Source organism: Drosophila sulfurigaster, chromosome 2L (genome assembly GCF_023558435.1).
Source record: "Drosophila sulfurigaster albostrigata strain 15112-1811.04 chromosome 2L, ASM2355843v2, whole genome shotgun sequence".
NCBI classification, from domain to species: Eukaryota; Metazoa; Arthropoda; class Insecta; order Diptera; family Drosophilidae; genus Drosophila; species Drosophila sulfurigaster.
The window spans coordinates 1085645-1103270 of record NC_084881.1 but is presented as its reverse complement, the minus strand read 5'-3'; the positions used below and the strand labels follow the sequence as shown (position 1 = coordinate 1103270).

At 36.4% G+C, this 17626-nt stretch overlaps 3 protein-coding genes and 2 long non-coding RNA genes across 6 annotated transcripts; 3 read left to right on the top strand and 2 right to left on the bottom strand.

The window, feature by feature from the left end:
• Positions 1-999: 999 nt before the first annotated feature.
• LOC133834887 (prefoldin subunit 1) lies at positions 1000-1713 on the top strand. The gene is given in 4 exon segments (XM_062264656.1): positions 1000-1142; positions 1206-1348; positions 1415-1523; positions 1525-1713. Coding segments are annotated over 4 exon segments (381 nt in total). The 5' UTR covers positions 1000-1112; the 3' UTR covers positions 1624-1713.
• On the bottom strand, positions 1051-2444 carry LOC133834886 (protein-lysine N-methyltransferase CG9154). Its single transcript, XM_062264655.1, has 3 exons — positions 2301-2444; positions 2087-2243; positions 1051-2030 (listed from the first exon to the last, which is right to left on the bottom strand). Exons 1-3 carry the CDS (start codon positions 2442-2444, stop codon positions 1663-1665), a joined length of 669 nt encoding a protein of 222 aa, XP_062120639.1. The 3' UTR covers positions 1051-1662.
• Positions 2445-2544: 100 nt separating this feature from the next.
• LOC133834885 (Krueppel homolog 2) lies at positions 2545-16515 on the top strand. Of its 2 annotated transcripts, none has more exons than XM_062264653.1 (5): positions 2545-2684; positions 15015-15292; positions 15372-15621; positions 15684-15817; positions 15884-16515. In XM_062264653.1, the coding sequence occupies exons 2-5, from the start codon at positions 15042-15044 to the stop codon at positions 16104-16106; spliced, it is 858 nt and encodes a 285-aa protein (XP_062120637.1). In that variant the 5' UTR covers positions 2545-2684; positions 15015-15041; the 3' UTR covers positions 16107-16515. The 2 variants fall into 2 exon arrangements, with proteins under 2 accessions (XP_062120637.1, XP_062120638.1); XM_062264654.1 differs by lacking the exon at positions 2545-2684 and adding an exon at positions 3070-3225.
• LOC133850704 (uncharacterized) lies at positions 12628-13010 on the top strand. Its single transcript, XR_009895686.1, has 2 exons — positions 12628-12812; positions 12880-13010. It is a non-coding gene; the product is annotated as an uncharacterized LOC133850704 (long non-coding RNA).
• Positions 14042-14721, bottom strand: LOC133850141 (uncharacterized). Its single transcript, XR_009895587.1, has 3 exons — positions 14691-14721; positions 14252-14328; positions 14042-14184 (listed from the first exon to the last, which is right to left on the bottom strand). It is a non-coding gene; the product is annotated as an uncharacterized LOC133850141 (long non-coding RNA).
• Positions 16516-17626: the final 1111 nt, after the last annotated feature.

Below are 17626 nucleotides of genomic sequence, written 5' to 3'. Positions count from 1 at the left end.
TGACCATAACTTTTTTTTTTTACTTTCTTGTCGGCCATAGCGCGCATTATGCGTTCGTACATACAACTATAAGGAAGATATGTAGCAATTTTGGTTGAAATCCTTAGAGCGGTTTATGAGAAAATTGACCTTTTGTTAACCGGCAAAAACAAAATCATTTCGCAGGTGCATTAAGTACTGGAACCAGTCAGGCCAGAGCTGACTCAAATCGGAAAACTTCACTGTGAAGTAACACCCTTTGGACTTTGACGGGACTTTAAATACTGGCAGAAAATAACTAAATGAAACAACCATATCTATAATTTAATATTACATTTAAATATTCTATTTACATATGAATTGATTTATTAGAATTAATAAATATACGCAATTTTATATTCTTATAGAATTCGCAATTTTGCAGTTTACTAGAACACTGTTAGCGGCAAAACAATGTGTTAATACTGTTAAATTATTCTTCATATTTGGAGAACTTGTCGGCGATGTCGCTCTATTTCATTCTATTCGAATCAAATAAAAAAATATTTTGCTTTTTGTTTTATTCAAATCGGTATAGCAGTTTTCGAAAAAATTAAATTTTTGTGATAACACCGTTTTTTTATATGGAGTTGCGCGGAAAAAATTCAATTTCGCGCAACTGAGGACTGTACAGTAACGAAAAGTAAATTTTTTCAAATCCTGTACTTTGTTATAAGCCCACTTGGCCAAGAACTCGTCAGAATCGAGATACTGGCCACAACCCCAATTTTTTAAACGAATTTGCTGCATAAACACTGCATAAAATTTAATAGAAAGATAATTAAATTATCTATTCAGATGTTAAATGATTTTAAACTAAAACTAACAGAAAAAAATAATGTTTTCATATCCGATTTTTTGTATCGATAGTTGAATCTAAAATTGCGAAGCTATCTTGACGCACATATGTATGTACCTTGAAGCACATGCATTTTCCTTAAATCAAGAGAATGGATTTTATCGATATATCGCCTACAGTTCCAATCTGTAAAAAAAAAACTTAAGATAGCAGGTGTTTAAATTTTCGTAAAATTACTTGCATAGCTAAAACGTTTAAGGCCAATAATAATATATTTGAGTCCTCTTCGTTAAAAATGGCACAAATGGATTTGGAATTGAAAAAGGTAACTGACAAAACCAATAAAGTATCTTCTTGATTTCACAAATAATCTGTAATTGTTTTACAGGCATTTACTGAGATGCAAATTAACAAATTGGACACTACGAAGAAGATAAACATGATTGATATGAAGTGTGATATGGTGAAGACAGGTAAACAGACGTATACGCTAACTGAGAAAGGAACCAGCAGTTTATCGGACGACACAAAGTGAGTAGTCGTAATCAAAATGTATAATCCATAATTTAATCTCTTAAACCAAAACATTCCTTATAGAGTATATTTGTCTGTTGGCCGTATGTTTCTGTTGACAGATGTGCAAAATATGCGTGACGAGCTAAAGACCAAGCAGGACAAATGCGACAAGGCAATTGAACTGCTTGAAAAAAAAGAAGGAATTTCTACAAAAGTCACTGAAGGATCAAGAAGATGGTCTGCGCGAGCTTGTGCAACAGCGTAAGGAAGCGGACGCAACAACTAAATAAAAAAATCATTTGTGTTTGGAGTGCACATCCATTCTTGCGTTATTTAATATCAAAGTATTCATCGAAATTAAAGTTTGCATAAGTAACAAATTCGTTACCCAAATTGCGTTCATGTTGTGGTTGGAAGCGACATTTGTGAACTGGCAAATAGGCAGTCAACCAAGGTTCAACAACTTCACCAGAACAAAATACAATTTTTGAATCGCTTCGGCGTTGTAAGTTATTTACTATTTTGGACATCTTCCTCATGCATTCTTCGGATAGAAAGGGTGGATCCGCAATTATCAAATCGTAGCATTGATTTTGATGACTTAGGTAATCCTTATTGCTATCTACAGCATTATAATCATAATGCACAAAATCGGTTCCATAAGCAGCGAATCGTTTATCGTATTCGAATATATTGACTGAAAGATTTCTTTATGTTAATCGATCGATTGAACGCTGCTTTATATGTACTTACCATTCGAATGCAATTTTTTTATCGTTGCGTAGAGCGATGGACATGATAATAAAGCTATCCGGAAACATGATGTGTTATCGTGTTCTTTGGCAATTTTAGCTAAAGCATCGCCAATTGCTCGTTTTGTTTCGACACTGTACCAAAACTGACTGAGTTGCTGAAAGATGTGCACAGAATCATTACTGTTTGTCATACTTTCAAAATCATTTCTTACCCAATCCTCTTCGAAATGTGCATCTAATCCAGACACGTTTATCATAAGTTGTTGTTCATCATGCTCACGCTGCGTACGTTCTGCCAGAAATTGTTGGAGAATAGCCAATGTATCAGCTGGCAGTGAAGTGTCATCATCATCCATCGCTTATATGTACATATATAGAAATCCTTAGGAATATATCTCAGTAAAGCTATTACCAGGTGGCTTCGCAATTTATTTGTGTACACACTGGCGATGTAGCTGTCAGCCGTCAACTATCGATATTACGAGTACTGCGTACCTTTATCGATATATTTATTAAATCTCAACTGCGTGTCGACAATTTTTATTTAATTTAACTTGAACACTAAGAGAACGGTGCGGGTTATCATCATTGTAAGGGTAAGTCGGTTTAAATAGCCTAATAAGTAGTAATAGTGAGAATCTATCCTGATATTCTATGTTTTGCAATGAATGGCCACGGCTATGCCAATTATTACTAGCTGCACAAATCAAATGATTGTACATACATAAGTGTTTGAAGTGAGTCCACAAATCAGAGAACTACTGTTGAATGGTTAATAATGTGATTGGGCTGTGTAAAATTTTGTTTTCATCTAAATTTCCACGTTTCTCTCAAAATATGACAAATGATTTGTCACGATGTTGCCCATAAAGTTCCTAATTCGGGTCTAATTTTCCCACTTTCAAATGTGTAAGTAACATGTGAAGTTCAAAATGCATTTTTCATAAATTGCTGGCTTATTTAGTTTATTTATTAAAGTAGTTTAAGAATATCCATGTCAACGAATTGAGACCTCAGTGAATAGAGCCACACCGCTACAAAGCAATTGTTAGTGTAACTGACGTGTCACTCATTATCGGTCAGGTAGCCTGCCTGACATTATATGTTTTTGTGGACACACATTTAGTTACTACCTATGTAAGTACACTTCGACAATCAATATGAGTATTTGATTTTTAGTCGACTTTAATATAAATCAAACCTAACTAAATGAACAAGAATATGGAACAGATGTGTAGGCAAGTCGATCGGCTAAAACATCGTTCATTGGATACTGATAGGACCGATCTACTTATATGAGGGACGATACCGATATTAATGAAGTAGCCGGATCGAATCGTCAGCTGTTAATGTAAAGCAACTAGATGATTATTATTTACTCTATCCCTTGAATGAACCTATTCCGAGGTTAGGTACATAACATAACCCAATTGAAGTAAAATTGTACGTTATCTAAAGTAGATATTTAAATGCTCAATGTTCATACAAAGTATGTTATTAACTACGAATTGCTGGCCCCAACCTTAATTCGATGTATTCGTATTCGAGTTGACTATGCAATTGCTTAAGCATTTCACTTCTCTCTCTCTTTCTCTGTTCCCTTATCTACGTATACATATGTACATATGTGTGCTAACTTATCTGGCTCTGTCACCTGTTTGGTAATTAGTTGAGCAACACGCATCTGGCTGTTACTAGAGTAAGCAGTCGTTAACTTATGAAAATCGGGTATGTTGTTGTATGTTGTTTTTACGTAGGAAACTAAGCTAAAATTTAATTTGGAAATGTTGTTTAGAATTTATTCGTTAAACCGTTAAATTTGTTTTGACGCTGTATAAAGTCATGGCATAACTGAGTTGTGAGTTATTTAAGTCTGTTTATTAACATATTTATATGTACATATGCTTATACATATTTACCTTTACCTTCAAACAATTTAATTGCTTTTCTTCATTAAGAGCATTTCTTGGTGGTAGTTTGACCCCTTTAAATTGAAGTAAAGATGCATGCAATAAAACTAGCTTTCAAAGTGTTGTGTTGAGGTGAAATCTTAAATTAAATTTTGAAATCCGAGAACTTGCTCGTCTTGTTAGTTTTTATTATTCTCTCAAGTTACTTCATGCACGACAAAGCTTGCAAACTACCATTGCTACATACATGTATGTATGTAAGTTAATTATTTATTTAAAAATAATAACAAAAATATATTTGATTAAGATTCCGATTGGAACCGTTCTTTATTGAAATCAAATTAGAGACTAAAGACTAATTCTAAAGCTAGCCCTATATAAAGCTGCGAGTTTCAGCAGCGGCGTTGACAGCGCTGCTTTGGTTGGTGAATTGGGTGCAATGCTTCTTATTCTTGGAATTGCTTGCACCGGCATGTGGCGGATGTATTGGGCAACTTGGCTTGGGTCTTCTTGGAATGTTTGCAGGTGCACTCGGCGCGTGCAGGAAGTTGGTCAGACGCTGAGTCTGCATTTTGGACTTGTGGGATTTGTTGTTTGGGTTTCGAAATGTTTTGTCTGTTAACTCTTCCCCCTCTAATTCGTGCTTGTCCTCAAGCAATTTTTATTTCTCAAAAGTATGGGATGTTGTTGAATTGAGGCAGTGGATTTTTCTGTAAATCTTCTTGCTTGCGGAGTGGTGGCTTCAATGTTTCTGATGGAGCTGGTGTTGGTCCAAGTTGAAGGGTAATGGTGTTCTTCTTCCGACTGCAAGCGTGAAGTCCTAACGCTGTTATCAGGATGACACCGAAGAGCGTTAACATTGTAATGCTGTTGACCATGGAATGCGTCTGTATGTATTGCAGCTTGTTGGTGTTATTGAGATGAAGCGCCTCCAGTGCTTCTAGGGATAAAATCCTTAAACGTTCAGTTTCTTCGGCTGTTATTTGTGAGATTGGCACTTTTGGTTGCATAATGACTGGCTCCATATTGTTGAATAGCCGCTCTTTGATTTGCATGGAATCGTTGATTAGGTGAATTAGAAATGACCCTTCCAGATGATTTCCGGTTCCATTCCAGACCAAATTGCCGTTGAAGTTGTTGAGGAGAATTAGACCATTGTCGATTTCCTCTATCTCCGGGATGTGATCCGCGTTGCTGAAACTGCACAGTGCTCTCTCTCCTTAACTAGTTTCGGAATACAATGTGTTTGGCTTACATCAATAACATTCTTTTTGTCGCAAACTTTTATGTTTAAGTAGGTTTTACAATTTTTTGGTATGCCATATACTATATCATTATACAAAAATAGTTGACTTATTTCTAAGTGTACAATTGCGTTATTTTTTACTATTGGTTTTAATAAAATATTTTGATATTCAATTTCTTCTAGGTTAGGAATTTTGACAATATACAAAAGTGTAGTTTTATTATGAAGCATTGATATATCGGAAAATTCCATTATCTCTTCGATTGACAATGGTGGCATATTGCCTTTTCTAAATATTTCTCCAATTTCTGTTAGTTCATTTTCATTTAGTAAAAGAGTATTTGCTATATTTAATTTGGCCCACTGAGTGGCATATTTGATATTTACTATTTCATCTTTTAATAATCGGATTTCATTATGAAGGCTAATGGCTACCTCGTTACTAAGAAAACTACTTTTTTGTATTGAATTAGTTAGGAGTTCGATAAGGACGTAAGTTTGTTAATTCTTTGCTCCAGTTGTGTATTAACTATAACCTGTTGATTATTATTACTGATGAGATTATTGATATTTTCCTTTAACATGACGAGATCGTCATGATCTGGGTTACCTGCTATGTACTTCCAACCTGTACCTAACCAATTTAGTGACCTAGATTTTCGTTTATTTGGGGAATCTGTTATTGTTTTGAGTGCGTTAGTGGTAGCGATTAACTCATGATGTATTGTTGAATATAGCGGACTACGCTTTAGGCCCTCTTCAGTGTGACTGTTAAGTAGGTCTAGTGCTTCCTGGATTTGATTAAGGTCTATTACATGTACTAATTTTGTTGAGGATGTCTGTAACTTTCCCAGTCCCCTATGAATGGTCACTGTCTGAACGTTCGTGTAGTTTGTAATGTCCATTGTAGCTTCCGTTATTGTCCATAGTAATACCCTGCGAATATTATGATTTGATGTTACTTTTATGTACGATTCTTCCAGATTCTGTTAAAATGTTTGTATTTTTATCTTCTTTAACTAATTCTTTCTTAAATCTTGGGAAAGTTTTGAACCTAAACGAGTGTTTACTTTTACATATATTTCTTGTCCTGGCTCATAAGTTATTATTTCGTTTCTGCTTTTGTTGTGGAATTGTAAATTTTATTTTGTGCGATCTTAAGTTTGTCAATATTGTCTTGTCTGGCCTGTTCGTACTGGTCTGGGTTTGTCGTGACTCTCCTTCCAAAGAATACCTCTAATGGTCGCTTTTTGGTTGTGGAGTGGAAAGAGTAGTTATATTCGTATATAGCTCTATCCAGGAGCTCTTCGAAAGTTCTATGGTGGTTTTCTTTCTGTAAGCATCTCATTACTTCGGAAAGTGTCGAATGGAACCTTTCTACTTGTCCATTAACTGTACTCTTATATGGTGGCGCAGTGTAAATTGTAATATTTAACTGATCCTCAAGCATGAATTTTATGGACCTTGAGTTGAGAGATTTCTCATTATCTATTACAACGAACTTAGGAACTCCATAATAGAAAATAATGTCCCTAAGTGGTGTTCGAATGTCTTCTATTGCTTTTGAATTGATTATGCGTGCCTGTGCTAGTTTTGAGAATTTATCTATTGCTGTAAGAACTAAATGGCCTTTGGTTGAGTAAATGTCGATGTGAATGATGTGACCGGGATATTCTGGTATTGGAGTTTTTTTTATTTCTGGATTAGGGGGATGTCGGTCATATTTAGATTCCTTACAAATTTTGCATTGCCTTACTATGTTGCTTATTTTTGTTTCATTTTAGGGAAGTAGAATTTTTCTGCTAATTGAATTTTATTTTCTTCGGCACTGCGGTGTGCTCTATTGTGGATTTTGAGGATTTCCTCCTCTTGTCTAGATTCGTTGGTGAGGTCTACAGTCATGGATTGAGAGAATCGGGTTTTGACGTTTTTGAAATATTTAGGATATAATAGTTGTATTTTCCCCATTATATCCTCAGTTGTTTGGATGCCATTTATAACCGAAGGGTTGAGGTATTTTTTAAGTGTTTCTACTAATTCTTTATCGTTAAATTCCTTTTTGTATATTTCGTGTCGATGGAACGTGGGGAATGGTATAGAGAATATGTAGTCGGATTTATCTGATTTGTTAAGAAATATTTGGTTCTTGAAAACATTAATGGGGACTTCCATACTGGGTATTAGTTCGTGACTTGAGCTTTCTGCACTATGCTGAGTTGAGGCTATGGAATTGATTTGATCAGTTGATATTCTCGAGAGTGCGTCAGCTACGACGTTCTCCTTTCCTGGTTTGTAGAATATTTCGTAGTCATATTCTTCTAAGTAGGATTTCCATCTTTTAATTCTAGCATTTCCGTTCCAACTGCTCAAGGAATGTGTAAGGGGTTGATGGTCGGTGAATATTTTGACTTTTGCTTTCCCATATAAATAATTTTTGAGAGCTTTAAGTGACCAGATGATGGCCAGCATTTCTTTTCGTTAGCTGCATAGTTTTCTTCTGCTTTTGCTAGTGTTCTCGATAGGAATGAAATTGGTTGGTTGTCTTGCGATAGGACTGCTCCTATTGCGTAATTAGACGCGTCCGTTGTCAAGTGAAATTCTTTAGTAAAATCTGGATAGCGAAGAATTATTTCCTTTGAAATAAGACAACTTCGTAGTTTTTGAAAAGCCTTCAATGCTTCGGAGTCAAGAGTAATTGGTTTTTGATGACCTGTTTTTGGACACATGTCCATCTTCCCTCTTAAAAGAGACGTAAGGGGTTTTGCTAACTTAGCATAACTTTGTATGAATCTTCGGTAGTAGCCGGAGAGTCCAAGAAAAGATCTCAGCTCTTTTAGTGTTTTAGGGCAGGGATAGTTGGCTATCGCTGCGACTTTATTTGGATTTGTTTCGATGCCTTTATCGGAAATTACAAAACCTAGAAATTCGACTTTATTCTTCATGAACTCGCATTTATCTAACTGACATTTCATGTTGGCATCTTGTAAAGTTCGAAAAATTAACTCCAAGTTCTTGTAATGGGATTCATCATCTTTACTAAATATGATGATATCGTCTATGTAAATGAAACATATCTTACCGATATGTTCATGAAGTATGTCATCCAAAGCTCGCTGAAATATAGCGGGCGCGTTTTTGAGACCAAATGGGAGTCGTGTAAACTCATACTTTCCGTTATTGACGGAGAATGCGGTCTTTTCTATATCGGAAGGTTTCAAAGGGATTTGATGAAAACCACTTTTAAGGTCTAAAACCGAAAATACTCTATTATTGCCTAGCTGTGCAAGTACTTCACCTATCTCAGGAATAGGGTATTTGTCTGCAATGGTTACTCTGTTTATTTTGCGATAGTCTATTACGACGCGATATTTCTTTTTCCTGAAGCGTCAGCTTTTTTGGGTACGATCCATACGGGAGAATTGTATGGGGACCGAGACGGTCGAATTATTCCATCTTCTAAAAGTTCTTTTATCTGTTTATTCACTTCATCTTTCAGTGACATTGGATACTGATAGAACTTGGAATATACAGGGGTGTCGGTTGATGTTCTTATTGTTGCTTGTACCTTGGTTGTGTAGGTCAGTTTTTGATTTGGATTGGCGAAGAGGTTTGGAAATTTTTTTAAGAGTTGGTTTAGATTTGTTTTCTGTGTTTCTGACAGGTGGCTTGTTCTTGGTACTATTGTATTTACTGCTTCGAAGATTTGTTCTTTTAAAGGGATTTTTATCTTGTTTCTGATTACCATTAGGTTTTTACTTGGATTTATTTCTGCTCTTAATTCCTTTAAGGTGTCGTTTCCTAAAATAGCATCAAAAGTTTCTAGATCTTTTAATAAGAAAAATTTCACCTCAACATCTGTTATATTGAACAAGTTGGCATTTTTGTGGTGTGTTACCAGTGTATTACCTCCTATCGAGACGGCGTGAAAAGGGTTTTTATTTGGAGTGGGGTTTTCTACAAATTTCGGCTTGATGTAATTTCTATTGGATCCAGTGTCAATGAGAATTCTAATTATTTGGCCGTTCCTCAATCTACAAGTAAAGTATGGGAGAGAGGAACTCTTTACTCTAAAAATTTAGTGCAGAGTAGTCATAAAATTCGCAAGTGTCATCTTCATAGTTGTTGTCATATTGGTCTACTTGTTCTACGTATTCTTCTATTGTTTGTTCTACGTCTGCGTGAGTCTCGTATTCAGCGACTGCTTGTTCATAGTTAGTTGTGGTATCGTAAGTTTCTGTCGAAGGTTCTGTTATTTCGTCGTTGTTTGTCTGTATGTTAAAGTTTCTCTGTCGTTTCTGTCCGTCTGGTATAGGACCGGGGGGTCTTTTCCCAGCTTCGAATCGTGGTCTGTTCATGTAGTTGACAAATTTCGTTTGAACGCTGGAATCCACATCCATTGGTTCTGGACGCGGTAGCGGTTTCGGGGCCATTGGCCTAGGTGGGGCAACCTGTTGAGAGGTTGTGGCAACAGTGTATTGCCGTGGGTTGGCAATTGGTTGATACCCAGAATTTGGGAAATATTGTCTTGGTAGTGGAGTTGGTGGTAGTTGTCCGTAGTGTAAGTATTGTCGTGGCTGTTGTTGTCTGAAAGGGATTGGTGGTGGTTGTCTGTTTGAGAAGATGACATTCCGTGGGGCTGGTATGGGTTTACCATTACTGTTTCTAAAATGTGTCGGATGTCCTTTAAAAGTGGCATGTTTCGACCTAAAGGTTTGATTTTCCATTTTAAGCAGAGATGTAGTGCGGTAGGTAAGTCTGCTGGTTCTTTCATGCCTAATAACCGAGGCAAGTCACCTTGTAGCCCTCGAATGAAAGTGTCTAGCGCTTTGTCTCTGTATAATTTTGTCAACATTGCTTCCCCGTTTCTGTCAATATCCATGCTACTCGTTTTATTTAAAATTAGAGACAAGTGTCTGTATACGTCTTTGTGGAAATCTTCCACTGATTGATTCGGACCTTGTACTAATGTAGTCATTTCATATTCTAGGGTTGCTATGTCTCGTTTATCTGCATAATGTAGTGAAAGACATCTGCACATGGCATCCCAGTTAAGCGGTACCTTATATGCTTCTAAAGCTTGGTCTGCACTTTTCGTTATCTTGTCTCGGATGGTGTGCAAGATATTATGATATTTGGGCGTACCTTGGTATGAGTTATATGCTTGTAAAACACGCTCTACACTTTTTTCCATGAGCTAAATTCTTCTGGGTTTCCACTAAACTCACGCAAACCTTTTGCTATGTCGGGTACTCTGTCAAGATCTGTCAAATTTCTTTGATGTTCTGGCGCAATAACATGATCTGGGAGACTTAGAAAATCTTCTACAGGATTGGTATGTTGTCTTATTAATATTGGCAATTGTTCGGCTAATATTTCGCTTATAGCGGCTGTTAGAGCGGCTCTGTTATCTTCGTTCATTGTGGGTCTGTTTTGTTGATGTTCTAAATGCCTATTGTTTTGTCTCTCAATTGAACGTTGTCTTTGTGCTTCGTTCACTTGTTCTATTTCTTCTGGATTTAGTATGGGGGGTCGAATTAAGTTATGACGATTGGCCATAAGCGATAAGATGAAATTTAAAAGCTATTTTTTGTTTTTTTTTTTTTTGTTTTTTATTAAAGTTTATAACCAGTGGATGGTTTTTTCCTTCTACTTTGGAGGGTCCCTTGGGAATCGCAAAGTTGGAATAAGTTATATCACCGTTGTGATCTTTTTGTTTGATTTATCGCTTTACGCTTATTTATGTTATTTACTCTTTTACTATGGACTCTTTTGAGTCTTGTTTACTTTGCAATAATTTGTTTCTTTTCTTATATATTTTTTCAAAATTTTGCTTTTCGCTTTTAGTTTTATTTATTTGCTTGCGATTTGCTATATTCTATATGGACTCCTTGGAGTCTTGTGTATTTTTACACTTTGCTTTATGTTTTTATTTCCGTTTTTGTTTTCTTTTCTTTGTAAAATTTCTTATATCTAACTTACATTAGCAATGATGTGGCCACCTTTCCTGATGGGACGGGGTTGTTCCTTTTTGCAGCTGCTACTGGGGCTCCGTGATCCATACCTTCTGGAGAGTATTCTGAGAACGGATCTTGCAGAATATGTGGTCCACCGATGCAGTTCTCACAATCTCACCTGTTACACTAGCTAATTTAATGGCTTGGTACAGGTTTGTGTTGGCTAACTTAATTGCCGAGATTGCTTGAACTGTTCCTTCAACTGACTAATTTAATAGTCGAGAAGGTTTTGCAAATTTAATTGCTTTGGTCGCACTTGGTCGAATTAACGTCCTTTTGGCTTAGTTGCACTTCGTCAAATTAATGTCCGATTGGCTGATTGTTATTTCCCAGTGATTAATTATCACGAGCCTCTATTGGGATAATAACTTGAATTGCGCACTTAGAAACTGTTTTGTTCTGTCGATGCACTATTCGTTTTCACGCACTTAGATACGGTTTTGCTCTATCGTAACGCGATTTGACCGAAAATGTTCTTTGGCGCACTTAGATACGGTTTTGCACTATCGATACGCGAACTTTCCGGTCCCTGCTCGGGCGCCAGTTAATTATTTATTTAAAAATAATAACAAAAATATATTTGATTAAGATTCCGATTGGAACCGTTCTTTATTGAAATCAAATTAGAGACTAAAGACTAATTCTAAAGCTAGCCCTATATAAAGCTGCGAGTTTCAGCAGCGGCGTTGACAGCGCTGCTTTGGTTGGTGAATTGGGTGCAATGCTTCTTATTCTTGGAATTGCTTGCACCGGCATGTGGCGGATGTATTGGGCAACTTGGCTTGGGTCTTCTTGGAATGTTTGCAGGTGCACTCGGCGCGTGCAGGAAGTTGGTCAGACGCTGAGTCTGCATTTTGGACTTGTGGGATTTGTTGTTTGGGTTTCGAAATGTTTTGTCTGTTAACTTGTACATGCAACATTGAAGATTATCTTTTAGACCACAAAATTAACTAGATTTATATGTAACTTTCCATGCAACTGGTTTCGCTTTTAAATTAGCCAGTTATTCCCTGTGTTTATATTTCCATTACCATTTTTTTTACATCTAAGACCCGACAAGAAGAATACATTTCAGGGTAGCTACCCTGCAGTTCTGGAGGTGTCGATTGCCCTGGGTAAGTGCTTACCTCGCCGATCACTACATGGGTACTTACTAAAGTGACCCTATAGTAATCGAACGTCGAACCACCTAGTCGACTCGAATTTGCGATTGGCCCTGGATAAGTGCTTACCTCGTCGATCACTACCTGGGTACTTACTAGATTAACCCTATAGTAATCGAACGTCGAACCACCTAGTTAATAAATATATGCGCATTAAAGCATAAGTACAAAATAACGGCAAGCATCGCTTTTGTTTTGTTATTTTGTGGAAAAAGTATACACAAGTTTAAAGAGAAAACTTCGATTATGCTTTACATCGCTGTTTGTTTACGCGTCTTTGTTTTATTTTGTGCTACTCTTTTACTCAAACGCAGCTGTGTTTCCTAGATGATGAAATTATTGCAAGCATTTGAGTTGAGAAGTGCAAAGCGGATCCGCGATCAATTATTAGGTGAGTTACTTAAAAAATAATTTATGTATGCATTATATGTTTAATGTGTAAAATATTAAATAAACAGATAATAAAAGAATATCAAGCAGTTAGTATAATGCATAGTTCTACAGTGGAAAGCGACAATGTGCCTAAAGAAGAGGAAGTGGAAATTATGACAGAAAATCTACGTTATAGAAATAATGACAGGGGAATGCGGCCTAAAAGAAGACAATTTCTTTTGGTGTTATGATCGGTGAGTATTTTAAAAGATAATTATTTAAAATCATTATCCACTTTAATCTATTAAGACTTTTAATCCTTTATTTCCAGATTCAATAACTGAGGACCAGTTGAGAAAGGCCTTGCAGCTCAAAAAACGATATTTTAAAACTCAAGTTGCCTTAAAGTAATAAAAGTATCCGTCTTATTAAAATAAAGAAAAATTAAAATTAAATAAAAACTGTAATTGTAATTGTAAATTTTTTTTTAATTTATAATGGCCGACCCCTACATGGGGTCCGATGTAAGCACTTATTTTACTGACCCTAATATGTTGCACTATTTCACTAGTTCGTGGTAATCGAGGCGGTGGCGATTGACCCTATTTGCGGACATTTCATACAAAAACGGAAATTAAGAAACGCATGGCTAGACGCCACTTTGTAAGTAGTGACTGGCTCCTGCCCTGCAGTTCTGAGCGCTAGTTCGTTGCTGGTGAAATAAGCGCTTACCAGGAGCCAGTCACTACTTACAAAGTGGCGTCTAGCCATGCGTTTCTTAATTTCCGTTTTGTATGAAATGTCCGCAAATAGGGTCAATCGCCACCGCCTCGATTACCACGAACTAGTGAAATAGTGCAACATATTAGGGTCAGTAAAATAAGTGCTTACATTAGACCCCATGGAACGGCCGGTAAAATAAGTGCTTACATGGGACCCCATTGAAGGGTCAGTAAAATAAGTGCTTACATCGGACCCCATGTAGGGGTCGGCCATTATAAATTAAAAAAAAATTTACAATTACAATTACAGTTTTATTTAATTTTAATAAGACGGATACTTTTATTACTTTAAGGCAACTTGAGTTTTAAAATATCGTTTTTTTGTGCTGCAAGGCCTTTCTCAACTGGTCCTCAGTTATTGAATCTGGAAATAAAGGATTAAAAAGTCTTAATAGATTAAAGTGGATAATGATTTTAAATAATTATCTTTTAAAATACTCACCGATCATAACACCAAAGAAATTGTCTTCTTTTTAGGCCGCATTCCCTGTCATTATTTCTATAACGTAGATTTTCTGTCATAATTTCCACTTCCTCTTCTTTAGGCACATTGTCGCTTTCCACTGTAGAACTATGCATTATACTAACTGCTTGATATTCTTTTATTATCTGTTTATTTAATATTTTACACATTAAACATATAATGCATACATAAATTATTTTTTAAGTAACTCACCTAATAATTGATCGCGGATCCGCTTTGCACTTCTCAACTCAAATGCTTGCAATAATTTCATCATCTAGGAAACACAGCTGCGTTTGAGTAAAAGAGTAGCACAAAATAAAACAAAGACGCGTAAACAAACAGCGATGTAAAGCATAATCGAAGTTTTCTCTTTAAACTTGTGTATACTTTTTCCACAAAATAACAAAAACAAAAGCGATGCTTGCCGTTATTTTGTACTTATGCTTTAATGCGCATATATTTATTAACTAGGTGGTTCGACGTTCGATTACTATAGGGTTAATCTAGTAAGTACCCAGGTAGTGATCGACGAGGTAAGCACTTATCCAGGGCCAATCGCAAATTCGAGTCGACTAGGTGGTTCGACGTTCGATTACTATAGGTCACTTTAGTAAGTACCCATGTAGTGATCGGCGAGGTAAGCACTTACCCAGGGCAATCGACACCTCCAGAACTGCAGGGTGGTAAGCGCTTATTTCACCAGCAACGAACTAGCGCTCAGAACTGCAGGGTATAAACTCGTATTATAAACCAAGCAAAATACTAAGGAAAAGAAATGTAAAATTAAATATTACTCTAAATGTTAAGTAAAAAAGTATGTACTTCTCCAATTCGCATATGCTAAGAGATTTAAAGAAATTTTACGCGCTTGTAAAACTAATTGATCTAGATCTTCACGAAAATTATAAGCGATCTATAAATAATCAGAAGCTTGACATCTTCTAATGTTTACGCGTTTATCAAATACTTTTAGATTTGGCATCATTAAATCACAATAGCCATGAGTACGATACCTGAGCAAGCAACCCGCTTTGACAGCGCCCAGAACGATTCTGCTTCACAGGATCAGGGCCAGGGGCAATCAAACAGCTCATCACAACAGCAACAGGACCAGCAGCATCAACAGCAACCACAGAATGCACCAGCGAAGCTTCTTCAGCATTTCCAAACTAATCGCATCGATTCGGCACTGTGGGCACTTCGCCTGCTCGTCATCTTCTTTACCATTAGCTATGTGTTGCCCATATTTATGTAAATATTTCATTAACAATTCAAGTCAATTATTTGCTGATAAAATGTTTATTTCTAATATTTGATTTTTTATAATTAGCTCACAACAGAGCTCGTTTAGCAAGGTGCTGCTGGCCAATGCGGCCATCTCTGCACTGCGTTTGCATCAGCGAGTACCGGCTTTTTCCTTTAGTCGCGAGTTTTTGGCACGTTTGTTTGCTGAGGATTCATGCCATTACATGATGTACTCGTTGATCTTCTTCAGCGTTCGGCCCACGCTTCTAGTGCTGATCCCCGTCATGCTTTACTCAGTGCTACATGCCTCCAGCTATTCGCTCAAATTGTTGGATGTAAGTATAATAGGCCAGTGAGATATATAAAGATAACATTAACGTATTAATTACTTATTTAGTTGATTGGTCAAAACTCTTGGTGGGGTGCACGCTTCATCATTTCGATTGTGGAATTCCAGGCGGCTAACATCCTAAAGGCCACCGCATTCTGCGAAATCTTCATTATGCCTTATGCCATTGTATTGACCTTTATGTATGTTATTACTATTCGTTTCTGAACTCTGCGTTTTAATCGGTAACATTTTATTCAATTCAATAGGAGCCATGCTGGTCTTATGACACCAATAATCTACTACCACTATTTGGTCATGCGCTACAGTTCACGTCGCAATCCGTACCCACGCACTGCTTTTGCAGAGCTGCGCATCACCTTTGAGGCGCTGGCTTCTCGCTCGCCGCCCGCTGTAGGTAAAATCATTCGGGTTGGCATTGGCTTCGTGAACCGTCTGGCACCGCAACCCCAACCGGCGCCATCGCAGTAAATTAATGCCACCGCGAACTGCATTACCACTTATATTCAAGTGGCGAAAAATAAAAATTTTTAAGATAAATAAGCCGGTTTAAAAAATATAAAAAAATATTAATATTATACTCAAATTAGAATGAGTTTTGGGGTCCATACAGTTTGGTGTTTTTTGGGAGATTGTGTCGTCTTGAAAGCTGGATTATAATGCACTGCTCTGTAAATTTTCGTTATACAACTGTGGTATATCAAGCATTGATTAATAGATTACTATTTAATACACATATTTATACAGACAGCTTAATATAAAGGTCATTGTGAAAAGTGAAAACAATGCGTTTTACCCACATTTATCAATATCATATATAAATTATCGTTTATATCGTTCAAACAATAAAGGTTTATTTGATAAATTTATTTGAATTCTACGTCGGACTTTATCTATTCTCAGCCATATTAGGTGGTGTGAACCTCCTTTACCTAAAAATAGTAACACAGTCTATTCATATTGGATTCGTGAATTATAAGATAACCCAAACTCTTATATTGACATGCGGAGGACCTTCTGGTGAGGCGATCAGAAAGTCAATTTTTCAAGTCTTATTTTTAACGATAGTTGCAAATGTAAAAGTTATCCCTTTGGGCGTATATGTTGACGCTATTGAACTATTTTGAATTCCCAAATAGTAATTGGGCATGCTCCTATTCGATTATGTTTTCGAATGGTCTTTCTTGGACAAATATTTCTAATCAAAACTGAGCAGGTAGAACAACAACAAAAAATCGAACCAATGCCCGGAGGACTATTTTGGTTACTCAAAAAAAGCAACGCTTTGTTTGCATAACCGCATTCTTTGTTACACGATAATCAATGTAAGTGAATCTATATGGCAATACTACCTAAAACCTAGACTAAATATTCGATATTTGTACAGCTACCACTAAGCTATAATGTAACGCTGCAAACTCTTTACAACTAGGAATCATACCTGTCAAAAGAACTGGCTACATTTTTAATTAAATTTAGTGTTTCGGATTTGATTTCTATCTCTTGAAAATATATTGGGATTATCGAAAAGCCAGAAGCAAATCTTACTCCTTCAGGCCATTCAAATATTTCAGTATCAGAAATATTATTTAAGATACAAAATTCCATAGAAGAAAGTAAAACAGTCCAATATTATATAATATATACCGCAAAGCACACCACAAGTACCATTCAAAATATACCTCAGAGTGCCAGATTGTCAGCCAAAGATTTGTATCTGAATGCAGTAAAATGTTCATGAATCATACATACTAATATTATAAGCTATAACTGCAAAATTTCGCTTGTTGCGTGCCAAAAAAAAACTGTATGCAAGCATAACAAGTGCTGTCGAAAAAAGATTACATATCTATCTCTTAGTCTCTAAGCACATAGATCTGCTCATACGGACGGAGGGGCATGGCAATATAATCTGTGTTATTAACGCTGATCAAGAATATGTATATATATATACTTTATGGGGTCGGAGATGCCTCTTTTTTGCACAGATT